General features: G+C 38.0%; 1 protein-coding gene across 3 annotated transcripts in view; it reads right to left on the bottom strand.

Annotated features, from left to right (window-relative positions):
* Positions 1 to 14,929, bottom strand: part of NEK9 (NIMA related kinase 9) — a 42,126-nt gene that overhangs the window by 23,551 nt on the left and 3,646 nt on the right. For all 3 annotated transcript variants that reach the window (XR_002796224.3, XR_011648301.1, XM_004455177.5), the window contains exons 3-10: positions 13,650 to 13,705; positions 10,813 to 10,883; positions 9,804 to 9,909; positions 7,854 to 7,985; positions 5,664 to 5,774; positions 4,782 to 4,846; positions 1,872 to 1,922; positions 1,266 to 1,458 (exon numbers count right to left, since the gene is read on the bottom strand). Coding sequence is in view for 1 of the 3 variants with exons in the window: in XM_004455177.5 (XP_004455234.1) it covers positions 1,266 to 1,458; positions 1,872 to 1,922; positions 4,782 to 4,846; positions 5,664 to 5,774; positions 7,854 to 7,985; positions 9,804 to 9,909; positions 10,813 to 10,883; positions 13,650 to 13,705 (785 nt within the window). In the remaining 2 variants the exon portion in view is untranslated. The remainder of the gene's footprint in view (positions 1 to 1,265; positions 1,459 to 1,871; positions 1,923 to 4,781; positions 4,847 to 5,663; positions 5,775 to 7,853; positions 7,986 to 9,803; positions 9,910 to 10,812; positions 10,884 to 13,649; positions 13,706 to 14,929) is intronic.

Here is a 14,929-nt window from a genome sequence, read left to right as displayed (position 1 = left end):
AAAGAGTTAACATAGCAGCCTGAGACTGCCATCTTTAGAAAGGTCTGCTTGGTCCTCAGCTGGTATCTGGAAACAGAGTGTGAGAGGTTCTCACCATTCCCTGATAAGAGTGGCACACTGTACCTAAACGGTGTGTACAAATATTATGGCTTATGCTGAATGTTTTCCTTCTGGTAGTTTGAAATTTTGGTACTTGCTAGCAGAGGGTGCCTACATAACCAGCCCCCAGTAAAAACTGTGAGCACTGAGTCTCTAACGAGCTTCTCTGTTAGACAACATTTCACATATATCATCATAACCCACTGCTGGAGGAATTAAGCACATCCTGTGTGACTCCACTGGGAGAAGATTCCTAGAAGCTTGAGTTCGGATTCCACTGAATTTCACCCCATGGGCCTTTTCCCTTTGTTAATTTTGCTTTATATCCTTTCCCTGCAATAAATCTAGTCATGAATGTGACTATGTATTGAGTCCTGTGAGTCCTCCTAAGAAGTCCCTGAACCTGGAGGTGTCTTGGGGACCCCTGACAGATGTTAATTAAAAAGAGTACTTAATGGCAAAAATACACAGGGCTTAATATGAAGTGAAAAAACAGACCAGAGAACAATATGCACAATATAACACTTCTCATTTTTTGTCACAGAAAATATGCATATGCACATACAGAAAAAGACTGGGAACATGTTTATAGTAGTTATGGCTATGTGGTATAATTGATTTTAATTCTCTGTGTTTTTCTGTATTTTACACATTTTTTTTTTTTACAATAAATATGATATATTTGCAATGAGAAAAACATCAATCAATCAATTTTAAAGGAAAATTCTACCCAACACAGACCTTTCTGTCTTCACTCAGTCATTGGTGGAAGTCTCAGAATTTTTCTGACATGGTATAGTGCTTCATCTGCTTAAAAGCAATTTCTCATATACTAGTTGCTCTCATGGTAACAGAACAGAGTAGTTAAATGACTTGTCTGAGATCACCCAGTTGTAAACAGGAAAGTCCAGGCTGCTGAATTCAAAATCAATCTCTCCCTTTTTTTTCTTTAATTCATACAAAAAACATTTACAGGGGACCTAATATATACCAAGCACTGGGGATACATCAGTGAACAGACAAACCCCTGCTCTCGTAAGGTTACTTTCCATCACGCCATGCTGCCACGCTCACAGGAGTCCAGCTAACAAAATGCTTAAAACATCCTGGGCCCAGTAAACAATCAGGCTTATCACCCTGGTCCAAAGTACTTAGCTCTCACTTACCACCCAGGTGTATAGTTCCTTCTCCACTGTGACCACAGCAAAGTGGGTATTCCCTGCACACACCTGCCGGGCGCTACAACCACTCTTGATGACATCCAGTCTCTGGGGAGTGGATTTTCCACCTCCCCAAACATAGACTTCACTGGTTCGTGATGTTACTACAGCAATGGGCGTTTCAGTCACAGTGCTTGACCTGCCAACAACCCCCAAAACAAAGACACATTTAACATAAAAATCCTAGCAAGGAAAAATGCTTCCAGTTGGTTCCCTGAAAAAACTTTCACTTTGTGTATGAGAAAGTATAGTCTTCCTTGACAACTTACTTCAACTCTCTATCATAGCAGGCTTTCCAATTCCTGCCTCTAGATCAGATTCCAGTATGATCCCTAACACTTTCAAAATGCATTACGGTAATAACGTCTACTTTACCGTGAGGACAAAATTATACTTTTCTTCTTCCCAGAAATGACCACCTGATGTTTAAGCAGATATTGGTTTCTGAAAGGATGCTAAAGGCTACTGGGATCAAATAATGCACAGACCCAAGAAAGACCCCCTGGTGGTAATTTCAGATAAATTAATTTTCAAGAGTTTCTTGAGCTTTACCTTGGTCTCTTTGTAGGTGCATTAAGTAGTATGACTCTTTCCTCCATCTCCCTACCAAGAGAAAAGCAAAGATATATGAGCGAAACAATAAGTTTCTATATTGTACTGGTGTCTCTTAATACCTTTCAGATTTAATCCTCTTTTAAACCATATGCTTCCTACAACATTATAATACTTTCAGGAAAGTATCTCAATTAAAATCAAATAAGTATGCCAGGTATCAGGTATGTGGGCAGTTCATTAAATACAAAGGAGCCATTTGTTTTTATCTCCAAGAAATGCTCTATGCTGGAACACAGAGCCTCAAAAACCCATGACATATATTTTTAAGTACCTGTTGGATATTTCCATCTAGCCCCCCCAAACTCCCCAATCTCTAAACCTGAGCTCATTATCTTTTTCCCAAACCAGCTTTTCTTTCTGACACTCCTGTTTCTGTAACTGGGGACCCCATTTTCCCAGCCAACTGAGCTTAAAACCTCAGTCAGCTCTGGCTCATCTCTCTCCCTTTCTTCATATTCAAGGTCTACAGATTCTACCCATACAGTGCCTTTTATACTTATCTCTTCCTTTACAATCTCATCACTTTAGTTCCAGGCAGCTTTATTTCCCATCTGCACTGTGACAGCACCTCCTAATCAGTCTCACTAGAGTCCTAATCCATTTTAATCAGTCCTGTACTGATTTAACACTGATATTAGTATTGCTAAATAACTTTTAGTAGTTTCTAATCACATGAACTGCCCTCTCATAAACTTCCAATAGCTCTTGACTATCTTTCTTTTTTCTTTTTTTTAAGGAGGTACTGGGGATTGAACCAAGGATCTCATACATGCAAAGCACGCATTCAACCACTGAGCTACACCTGCTCCTCTTTACTATCTTTTGAATTAAGCACAAATTCCTTAGCCTGGCATTCAAGATTCTGTCCCTACCTTTGTAGTCTTCCTTCCCTCTTTCATACATCCATGGTTTTTATCCTGCCTAAGTTAATTATACCCAAGCTCCTGAGGTAGTCCAGGCATAGTATTATTTGAAAGTTTCCTGAGGTGCTACTATAGAGAGCCCCAGGTCTAGAAACAATGATCTAACTAAATAGAACTTTGTGCTTTTTGAATATTTTCTGCAAATTTCTGTGTCTGTGCTTTTGCTTATACTATTTTCTGTCTGAAAAACTCTTTCTCGTACCACCTGCTTTTCAAGTCCCATCTAAATCTCATATCTTACAGAAAGTCCCTAATCCCTCCAAACAGATGCAAGCATTCCTCCTTTAAACACTGATAATACTTTGTATTTACTTCCTTTACAGGACTATCACATTCCTCCTTGTAACTTAGTTATATACATAACATATCCTCCAAATTCACCATTAGACTTTAAACTCTACAGTGGGTACTTAAATATTAAGATTACTTTTTATTGCCATTCTAAAATTCTGTCTTATCAAATAAAATCTCTCTTGTTTCCATCACTTTGCACATCCCCCTGCCAGTCCTAAAAAGAAAATAAAAGACAAAAAACCAGGCAATACTTAAAAAGGGCTGTGTGCATGTGTATGACAATCTCTTTTTAAAAGGTTCATACCCAAGAGTATAAGTACAACTGGGGAAACCTAAATAAGATTAGTGGATTCTGCCAATATCAATATCCTGATTGTGGTATTATACTATAGTTTTGCAGAAGGTTACCATTAGGGGAAACTGCAAAGTGTATAAAGGATTTCCCTTTATTTTTCAAATAACTGCATGTAAATCCATAAGATCTTAATATCATTTTCAATTAAAAATTATCAATGGGAATATTTCAACAAGGGATTAAAACAGTAAATTATATTTTTAGGAAATAAACCAGATAAAAACTTTAAATGTGCTTATTCAATTCCAGAAGGTGATACTGCCTAATACAGAGAGAACATAAATGGAAGGTCAAGGTATTGTACCTGGAGTATTATACATAATTCTAGGCACTAAAATACTGGCTAAAGACCAACTGGAGAAGAACTAGAAAAAAATTAAATAATAGGATAAAGGTACTGACCAAATGGTAAAGATAAAGAACTAGGTATATACTTAATATATCAAAAGGTAAGTCCTAAAAAAGAGCAGAGTAAATGTTTGAATATGTGGAGGATGTAAAAGAAAAGAATTGGTAGGGGAGGAAGAAAGGTAGTAAGACAAAAATAGTATAAGAGGATGAAATACAGACTAGATAATTTAATAAGGATAAAGAACACCTCTTCTTTTAGGTGAGGGTCTGAAGCCTCCTCTAAGTGAGGCATAAAGGACTAGCTTCCTACCTCTGGAGATCTCTGACACAGAAAAAATCTCAGGAAATAACCTGTCAGGAATCCACCAAGTCTGACCCTGGGAAATGGGCAAAAGTATCTGAAGAGGACTCCTTCACTCAACCTACTATCTAAACAAAAGAACTAAAAAACAAAGGCCCAATTCAAATTCACATTACTATCCAACAATTGTTGAGAACCTTGTACCAGACCCTGGGCTAAATACATGTATAACCTCCCCTAATTTTCACGTTATCTCCTTTTATAGAAAGAAAAAAACTAAGGAATAGAGATGTTAAATAACTTGATGAAGACATTGCCAGAACTTAGAAACAAACCTAAGGATATCTGAGTCCAGAGCCCTCTCTCTGGACTACTCCAGTCTAATGCCTTAATTCTAGATTAAAACTTAAGAGTGTGAACAGCTCTTGGGTCTCATTAATACACAACACAGGTTAAGAAAGTCAAAGTCAGGAGCTACAGGCAAGCGTTTAAAGCAGAGATGTTGATGAAAAACAGCACTGGCGTGGCCAAGTCAGGAATCAACACCCTTTTTCTGGTACTCTGATCCAACCTTCCAGCCTCTATCTACAGAAAGACAATGGAGTGATTTCTTTGTATTTTACCTCCTACGTTTCCTAAGAAGGGGACGATCCAGGAGTTCATCTGCAGTGGGTCTCTGCTCAGGATCCTAAGGAGTAAAAAGGGGGATGGTTTTCATTTAAGGTGAATGGAACTATGGGATCTAAAGAAGCACTTTATTTCCCCTTAGAAGGCTGAAGGTTAGTTAAAGACCACTGTATATTATCCTTTATTTCTTATGTCACATTCCATGTCTATTAACTCATTATCATCAATACTAGTGCATAAACGAGGATGTTCCAATCCACCTTCCTCACTTGATCAGTTAGAGCAGTGGCTCTCAAACTTCAATATATTCAGCACATAAGAATCACCTGGGCCATCTGTTTCAAATGTAGATTTCTGGGCTTCATCCACAGAGACATAGAGATTCTGATCCAGTTGGTCTGGGATAGGGCCCAGGAATCTGAATTTTTACTTGTATACTGCCAGCCCAGCCTCCCCAATGATTTTGACACTTGTGGTTCATGGACCATACTTTTGAATACTGACCTAGAGATACACAACAAGGCAACTGTGAGATATTAGAATCATATACATGCTGCACATTAGGAACCTTAAATTATCCCTGTGCATAATTTTATAAAATTAACTTACAGAAATAAATCATCATAAAAACTGGAGCACAACTGAGGTGGTAAAAACATTTCACAAAATAATATTTATAAAGCAGAATTAGATAAGAATTTTTTTGCTGAAGCGTGTAACTATCAAGAATTCTCAATGACTATTCTCCTTGGTACAAAAATACATCCCACCTTGGGGGAGTGGATGTGGTTTTGTGCAGGTTCAGTTATGCCATACTCCAAACACTAAGGCTGTAAGGGAGAACACTAAATTGAAATCAATATATAAGTAACACCTACCTGGTCAAGACATGCATGGACCATTTGGATAAGCTCCAAAGAATACTGGCTAGAATCAACTTCCATGGCCCGGATTCCTTGTACAATCTTCACACACAAGTTGAGTGGATTCTATGAGAAAATGATGACTGCATTGTTCCTGGTTATATAAAGATGATGTTATAATCTACCTGTAGGGGCTCTGAGATGCTCGTGATCATTCTTTAAAGAAGTGGCAATAGTTTTGCATTAGGTCTGACTTCTTTTACTACTATTAGAATATATCAACAATAAATGGTTAGGGACGCATTGCCGCTATCAGAATTAAGCCAAATGGTCAATGTGTGTAGCTTAAAATTATTACTGTGTGATCAACAGCAATAATAATGCTCAGAGTATATTATGAAATGACTCTTCAACTGAACCCCAAGAAAAGGGAAGGCAAGATTAGTCTTGTTTCTTGGCTTCAAGTATTGTGTTTACCTTCTAATATGCCTCCTAATTCATTTATTCTAATAATGGCTCTCCAGGCTATATGCTGCTACAACATTCAAGGCAGTGAATAATAACAAAGACAGTGATAATACAATACTACCATCATCAACTTAATTACAATACTACCACCACCATCTTAATTGAGATACCACTATGTACCAGGCATGTTAAACATCTTTTTTAATTCTTGCAAACACCATGCAGGGAGGTTATTACTATTACAAATTTGTACATGAGAAAAATGAGGCTGAGATGTAAAGTACCTTGCCCAATACCACACAGATAGTAAAAATTGGAGCTCTGATTCCAACCTAAGGCTATCTGACTCCAAATATATTTTCCTTTCACTATATTACTCAGGAGAACTAGATACAACAGAATAAACTTGAGGATTTAGAAAAATAAAGAGGTCTAATGAAAGCCCAATGAATTTGCATCATCTTACACTTGCATTTTTCATACACCTTATCAGAGAATCTTTGTGAGGGGGGCAGATCATTTCCATTTTACAGATAGTTAAATAGATGATCAAAAAGATGAAGTGATTTGCCTAAGTTCTTGCATCTAGTTTGCAGAGGCAACTGGACGTGAATCTACATTTGCTACTCAAAGTGTGATCCATGGAGTAGCAGTATCAGCATCACCTGGGGGCTTGTTAGAAATGCAGACTATCAGGCCCCACCCAAATTTACCTATACCTAATGGGCATTTTAACAAGATACCCAGGTGATATGAGGGATTGAGAGACACTGCCTTCTACCAGGCTTTACTTTATTTGAAAGAAAAGATAAAAGACTTAGAGGGATTTGTTGTACAAAAAACAATGACAATCTTTAATAAGAGACAAATCAAAACACTTCAATGGGTATTATATAAATTGCCCTAGCTAGTTAAAAAACGATGTAGCTGAAGCATAAGAAATGAAACAGGGGAGTGGATGTGTCTCAAGGGGCTGCCTGCTTCCTATATGGGAGGTCCCAGGTTCAGTTTCTGTGTCTCCTAAAAACAAAGAAACAAACAAACTCAGGAGAGCCAAGGTGGCTCAGTGGTTTAGTGCCGACTTCCCACATATGAGGGCCCAGGCTCAATCCCCAGCCCCAGTACCTCAAAAACAAAATAAAACTAGAGCCAGTTTTAAAATCGCTATCAACACATTCAAGTACAGTGTTTAAACTACTTAATTATGATTTCAATGAGAAATTCAAGTCAGAGGGAAGTCTGGTCCACAGCCCTTTAATTATATACTACTGGGGGAGTGGATGTGGCTGAAGCAGTTGAGTACCGACCTCCCACATGGGAGGTCCTGGGTTCAGTTCCTAGTGCCTCCTAAAGAAGACAAGCAGACAATGAGTGAAAACATAAATGAGCAGGGAGTGGATGTGGCTCAAGCAGTTGAGTGCCCGACTCCCACATGGGAGGTACCAGGTTCAGTTCCCGGTACCTCCTCCTAAAGAAAAAAAGAGACAACGAGCAAAAACAATGCAGAAACAATGAGCAAAAACAATGAGCAAAAGTAATGAGCAAACAGATGAGGGAGCCATCTCAAGGGGAGGAATATATACATACTATGTTCCAGGGCTTGAATACAGATTGGTATTTTTGCATACAAGTTGATTTCTGCTCAAGAAAAAAGCTGCTCAAGGATAAATGAGGTTGATTCTTTCAACCAAGTTCTACCATTTGCAAGAACAATGGAGGGATAATACACCAACTTACTGTAGCATCAAATGTCCTCTTCAGCGTAAGCAGTTCAAAAATGACACAGCCTACTGCCCAGATATCAGACTTGAAATTGTATTTTACTCCTTGGCAAAGCTCTGGAGACATATAATATGGGGTTCCCACAAGCTGAACAACAAAGAAAACAATCAAAGAGTAACTTCTCTTCTGAGACAACTGTGTTAACATTTCAACGGCTAAATTAAATTTCCCAGAACTAGTGAGAACAACCATAACACATTCATCAGCAGATCCCAAAATGGTTTTTACAAGATAATACCACTACAGAGAGAAATTGTATTCATATCAAATTGCTTAGTTCAATTATGAAGAGACAATCTCTGTGGTTAAGGCACTGTGGTAATTTGGAAGGCTCTATAGCTCTGATTCCTAGATTGCAGAGGCTTTTGGTATTTAAGGCCCACTGAAGATTTCTTACAGATAAAGACATGGTAAAAGTTCACCAAGGGGAATAAAACAAAACACTGGCAGTGGGGAGATGGAAACCAAATTTAGGGTTAAAAATTCTAACTGAAATACATAGTAATGAAACTTTTAAAATAGCTCAATTAGACATTTGTTATACTAGCATAGCTAGGGAATTTCTTTCAAATTTGGAAAGCTCTTCTGACTTCAAGAATGGGTTTGGAATATAGCATCTCTGTAGACCTTTACAAACTCACTAAGATTTCAGAATGGATAAAACCACCTAATCATGAAGTAACATCCAGGGCAAGATATAATATATACAGAAATCATATATTCACTTCATAGAAGGGTTTTATGATTGGGTAAAGTCCACAAGTGACGCTAGATGAAATTCTGAAAACTTTAAGAACTGTTGACAGCATAATGCTAAAGCAGTATAATGATCCCAAGGGCGTTGCATGCATGTGTGCCCATGTACATTAAAAAAAGGGAGGGGGTTGCAAATAAAAATGTCCTCACTGGAAGTGAGGCCTTTTTCAAGATGAGAAACAATGATTGCCCCAGCAGTTCTAATAAAATGGAGCACCCTCTTTAATCAGCAAAATAAAGGAATTTTCAGATGGCTTATATGGCATTTTGAATTTTCCTATCATTCCTTCTTTGCATTTAGCTAGCTAAAAATACAGTCAAGTCTTGGTTTTATGAGATTTTTCTCAAAGGGAAAAAGCCACACAAGAATGTGACTGCTTCCTTAAAAGTTCAATTTGGCCACCACCATCCAAAAAGACTGAGTCCCTGAAACAGAGAATCCCAACCTTGGTTCATTGACATCCTTGGTGTCTCTAAGATGTTTGCAGGCACATCCTGGTAATATCAAAAAACATCACCAGGACAAAATGAATTTTATTAACTTAACATTTCCAACTTCTTTTTAGGACAGAGCATTGTGAAACCAGAAAGGCAATAATTGGGTTTCGTAATTCCTAAAAGAAGAGATTATTGTCCTAAAGATCAACTTATATCTACTCTTTACCAGTGGTCTTTCTCAAGCTCAGATGAGAAGGGAGCCCTGTAGTTCAGAGTGTATCTGATATTAATAGATTATTCTGTGGGCTTCAGTCTTTGTTTGAAATACAGGGCTTCTCTTTCAACCAGAAACACTCAAAGGAAACACACCAAGAGATGCTCAACACCCTAAGCTGAAATACTGAATAAGAGATAAAGTGAATTCTACTAAAAGGCCTAAGCTGGAATAAACAGTAAAGCCTTTTGTTGCTTTTAGAAAAGTTGTTTCTAGTCAGGGTTGGAAAGGACTATGAAGGCAGAGCCATAATGTGGATAGTAGTAAATGCCTGCTAGTGAGCCCTGGAAAAAGACTTCTGAAGACTTGCTTTTTAAATGTGGAGAAACGACAAGAACATTGAGGAAAATGTGTGAAATTTAGGGGATACAGTTATACCCCATGGGGCTGAAAAGGACAAGAAAAAAAAAATAAGACAAGGACAATAATATACTCACCGTCTCAGCCATGGAATACTCAGAATTAAGTTTCTTTGCTAGGCCATAGTCTCCAAGTTTTATCAGATTTGCCTTGGTCAGAAAAATGTTTAATGTCTTTATATCTCTGAAAAAGAGATGCTGCATATTAGGTCCATACAGTCAATTTTTTAATCTCAGTTCCCTACCCTACCCAGGATTAGTGCAGAATAAAAATAAGTATGTTATCACTGCTAAGATTCTCTTTTGGGAAACCAAATGTCCCATACAGTGGTCACTTTCACATGTACTTTAATAATGAAAGTACCATTTATAGGAGTGGAGGCAGAAAATTAACTTCATCCTCCAGGACTTAACAGCATAGGAATGTCTCACATACTACTAGAGCCATGAGGAAAAGTTGAGAGAGTCAGACAAGAAAAATATTGTTCCAGGTAACCATAATTTCTATAAGTTACAAATCCTCTTCAACTACCAATCTGCAGTGGATTAAGTGAGATTAAGGCAATTTTAACACCTGATTGGAATTAAAATTTCAAATAATTTGCTAAGGCAAGAGAAAAGACTGCACATCTCAGTAGCAGCATGACTAAGCTGTTTAGATCATCTAAATAAAATCACTCACTACTTTTCTAAAACGAACTGACCTCATGTAAAACAAAATAAATTATACATTACAGCTCAGAAAAAAACATTTCCTGTGTATTTCAACCAACTTAATACCACTTCTAGAAGAAGCTTCTAGGCTTTTTTGATGAATCAATGGATTAACTGAACTCTAAAAGATGTCTTAAAGAAATGACAGAGAAGTTCTTAGCTATTGAGGAGATTCTCTCTAGATGACAAACATGTTAAACCTCAGGAAGTGAAGATAATACCCATCATTGCTTACTCTTTCTTCTCCAAATTATACTCATGGAAAAGCTTTGAGTAACTAATCAAGAAAATAAATGCTGGTAAGAAGTACCCAGGTGGGGTTGAATTGGTGATGGGTAGGAATTCACCCCATAAATTTTCTTTTACTCATTACCTATGAAGAATTCCAGCTTTATGGATACAGCTCACTGCAGAAACAATCTGAAATAGGTACCACACCACCATCTGCAGCAACAAAATTAAATATATTTGGGATTGGAAATAAACAAAAAAACTCCATTTAAATAAACACAGATACATGTAAATAAACAAAACAAAAGAACTGCAACCAGAGGTTATGATTCAGTATGACTTGACATCTCGTTTGTAGGCTGAGTAGGCAAAGAAAAGTTATGAGTAAAAAGAAATAGCAGGTCATCACAAAACAGTTCCGATGTCTTCATAAAATACAGTAAGATAAAGAGACGTGTGGAAAGAAACCCAGGAAGAATGCAAAGTTATACCAAACTGGGCATACTAGTATGCAGTTATAGAACCAGGAAAGAAAGCCCACAGAGAATAATGTGGAAGTAAAACATTGAGGAAGCAGCTATAGACAGCTTCCTTGTTGGAGGTTTTCTTTCTTATGAATAACAATTAGAGCCTGGAGGGAGTATGAACAAAAGGGAAAAAAACTCTTCAGGGAAATGGATGTGGTTCAACCAATTGGGCTCCCATCTACCATAGAGGAGGTCCAGGGTTTGATGCCCAGGGCCTCCTAGTGAGGGTGAGCTGGCCCACGCAGAATGCCGGCTCACATGGGAATGCAGCCCCACACAGGAGTGCCACCCCATGTGGGAATACCGCCCCACGTGGGAAAGCTGTGCCGTGTAGGAGTACCAGTCGACATGGAGAGCTGGTGCAGCAAGATAATACAACAAGAGAAAACAAGAGGAGAGAATAAGCAGATATAGCAGAACAGGGAGATGAGGTGGCACAAGAGAGTAATGGCCTCTCACCCACTCTGGAAGATCCCGGGATTGGTTCCCAGAGCCGCCTAATGAGAATACAAGCAAACACAGAATAATACACAGCAAATGGAGATTGAGAGCAGACAACAGGGGGGTGGGGGAGGGGAGAAATAAATAAATCTTTAAAAAAAAAACACTCTTCATTTGGAAGAGTAAAAACAGAACTAGAATGCAAGAATAAAAACATAAAACATTAGGTTGGTGCGAAAGTAATTGTGGTTTTTGCATTAATTGAAATTTGCCATTTGATACTGAAATACATTCTTAAATAAATATGGTTATGTGATACATCACTGTAATGTGCATTTCTCTTTTTTTGCTAATGACTTATTTCTTGCTGTTTATATTTATTTCAGACTATGAAAATAGTGTTAGACAGAAAGCAAATTCAAACAATTTTCTTATTTGAGTTCAAAATGGGTCTTAAAGCAGTGGAGAAAACTCACAACACCAACCATGCATTTGGCCCAGGAACTGCTAAGGATCGTACAGTGCAGTGGTGGTTCAAGAAGTTTTGCAGAGGAGATGAGAGTCTTGAAGATGAGAAGCATAGTGGCCGGCCATTGGAAGTTGATAATGACCAACTGAGAGCAAGTATAGAAGCTGATCCTCTTACAACTATACAAGAAGTTGCTGAAGAACTCAACGTCGACCATTCTAGGGTCATTTGGCATTTGAAGCAAATTGGAAAGGTGAAAAAGCTCAGTAAGCGGATGCCTCATGAACTGACTGAAAATCAAAAAAATCGCTGTTTTGAAGTGTTGTCTTTTCTTATTCTATGCGACAACCATGAACTATTTCTCAATGGATTGTGACATGCGATGAAAAACAGATTTTATATGATAACTGGCAATGACCAGCTCGGTGGCTGGACCAAGAGGAAGCTCCAAAGCACTTCCCAAAGTCAAACTTGTAAGAAAAAAAGGTCATGGTCACTTTTGGTGGTCTGCTGCTGGTCTGATCCACTACAGCTTTCTGAATCCCAGTGAAACCATTACATCTGAGAAGTATGCTCAGCAAATTGATAAGATGCACCAAAAACTACAAGGCCTGCAGCCAGCATTCGTCAAAAGAAAGGGCCCAATTCTTCTAATGACAATGCCCAACTACAAGCTGCACAATCAATACTTCAAAAGTTGAACGAATTAGGCTACAGAAGTTTTGCGTCATCTGCCACATTCACCTGACCTCTCTCTTGCCAACCGACTACCACTTCTTGAAGCATCTTGACAACTTTCTGTAGGAAAAACGTTTTCACAACGAGCAGGATGCAGAAAATACTTTCCAAGAGTTTGTCAAATCCCAAGGTATGGATTTTTATGCTATAGGAATAAACAAACTTATTAACAAAAATGTGTTGTCATAGTTCCTGTTTTGAGTAATAAAGATGTGCTTGAGCCTAGTTATAATGATTTAAAATTCACAGTCCGAAACTGCAATTCCTTTTGCACAAACCTAATAGCTTCCTTCCATAGAAATATGAATTAGGGAAGTGGATGTGGCTCAGGCAACTGGACTCCCGCCTACCACATGGGAGGTCGCGGGTTTGGTCCCAGTACCTCCCAAAGAAGACAGCAAGCTGGCGTGACGGGCAGCTGACACAACAACACAACAGCGCAGCAAGCTGACACAAGAGACACAAGAAGAGAACACAATGAGAGACACAACAAAGCAGGGAGTAGAGGTAGACACAACAAAGCAGGGAGTAGAGGTTCCTGGTGCCTCCAAAAGAGGATGGCAAGCTGATACAACAAGATGACGTGACAAGAGATATGGGGAGGAAAAACAGAATAAGAGACACAACAAAGCAGGGAGCAGATGTGGCTCAAGTGATTAGACACATCCCTCCCACATTGGAAGTCCTGGGTTCGGTTCCCAGAAACTCCTAAAGAAACAAGACGAACAGACTAAGCAAGTTAAAAACAAATAGGGGTAGGGAGAAATAAAAAAATTAAATCTTAAAAAAAAAAAAAAGAATTACCTCTTCCTCAAACAACTTGTCCTTCTGACGAAGGATTTTGTCATACAGGTTCCCTCCTGCAATTAAACGAGAGAGACTATTTATAGGCAGGTTTGAATTGCTTAATCAAGATCAAAGCTTGGATCCTATACCTAATGGTTTTAACAGGTGACTCAAGGAAATGAAGGATTCTGCTTACTCTCCAAAGGAACCTTCTTTCTTGGCTCTTCACATGGGCACAAAACTCTCCCAACTCTCAGTCTGTATCAGAAATATTTTTCAAAGACTCCCCTTCCTATAGGGTGGTATATGGGAACTCTGTATTTTATACATTCTATGCATGATATTTCTCTAAGCATACAACTTCTCTAACCAAAAACAACAACAAAAAACGAAAAAAAAAAAAAAAAATTCCCTCCCCAACAGAAGAAGCCCAATACTAAAACATGAAGTATGGTATATTTTAGAAAAGATGAGAGTAAACACCATTCCTATAGTACTCCAATTAACAAAGTTTTACCTAATGTCTTTTTAAAAAGTCAGATGATTCTCTTTTCTAGAACTTCCTTTTAAGGAATCTGCAACATTTTTGTAACTCTCCCAGTGTGACTATAGAACATTTGAGTTACACCTATATGCCCTATGTACATAAGGGTATATATCATCAACTTTTTTTCATTCCACTTTGCACTGAAAAGTTTTCCCATAATTTAGGGTATACCACTAGACTATTTCCAATTATTACTCCCTATACTAATTTCTTCCTGCTGCATGAGTGTGAATTTGCTTCTCTCCTCCCTTTATCAATTAGTAGCCTACAAATGATCATGCTTCATGTAACTTCCTACCTGCAATCTAGAACTTACACTTCAGCCTGGCTAAGTTTTACAACTGTCTTCTCCTGCAAGTTAGCAACTCAAAGTTGCAATAAATGTATCATCTAGTTCTAGTTCCTCCTAACCACAAAGGAAGTTACTATTTGAGGCTTTTGTTACTTAGAAAAACTGGAATATAATCTCTTATATTTAGGGTTGATCAGAGCCAGAAGTAATCATGATATACAAGAGTCTAACAAGAAAGCTAAGTTTTGGAGCATTCTCTTAAGAGATTTAAATGAAGAAATATGCTGGGATCTATTTGGAATGCACTTCTGGAAAGGGCTTTAGTGTTCTTTGTGCAAGAAGGAGGGCAAAAGATAATACAGTATGTATTAAACACTTGTTACATATCAAGTACTGTGCTAAGGGCTTTGCACACATTAATTCATTTAATACAACTTTAGGAGGGAAGTACTACTATTA

The sequence above is a fragment of the Dasypus novemcinctus genome, chromosome 3 (genome assembly GCF_030445035.2).
Source record: "Dasypus novemcinctus isolate mDasNov1 chromosome 3, mDasNov1.1.hap2, whole genome shotgun sequence".
Lineage (NCBI taxonomy): Eukaryota > Metazoa > Chordata > Mammalia > Cingulata > Dasypodidae > Dasypus > Dasypus novemcinctus.
The sequence above is the reverse complement of the archived record's forward strand: the minus strand, read 5'-3'. Positions and strand labels throughout refer to the sequence as shown.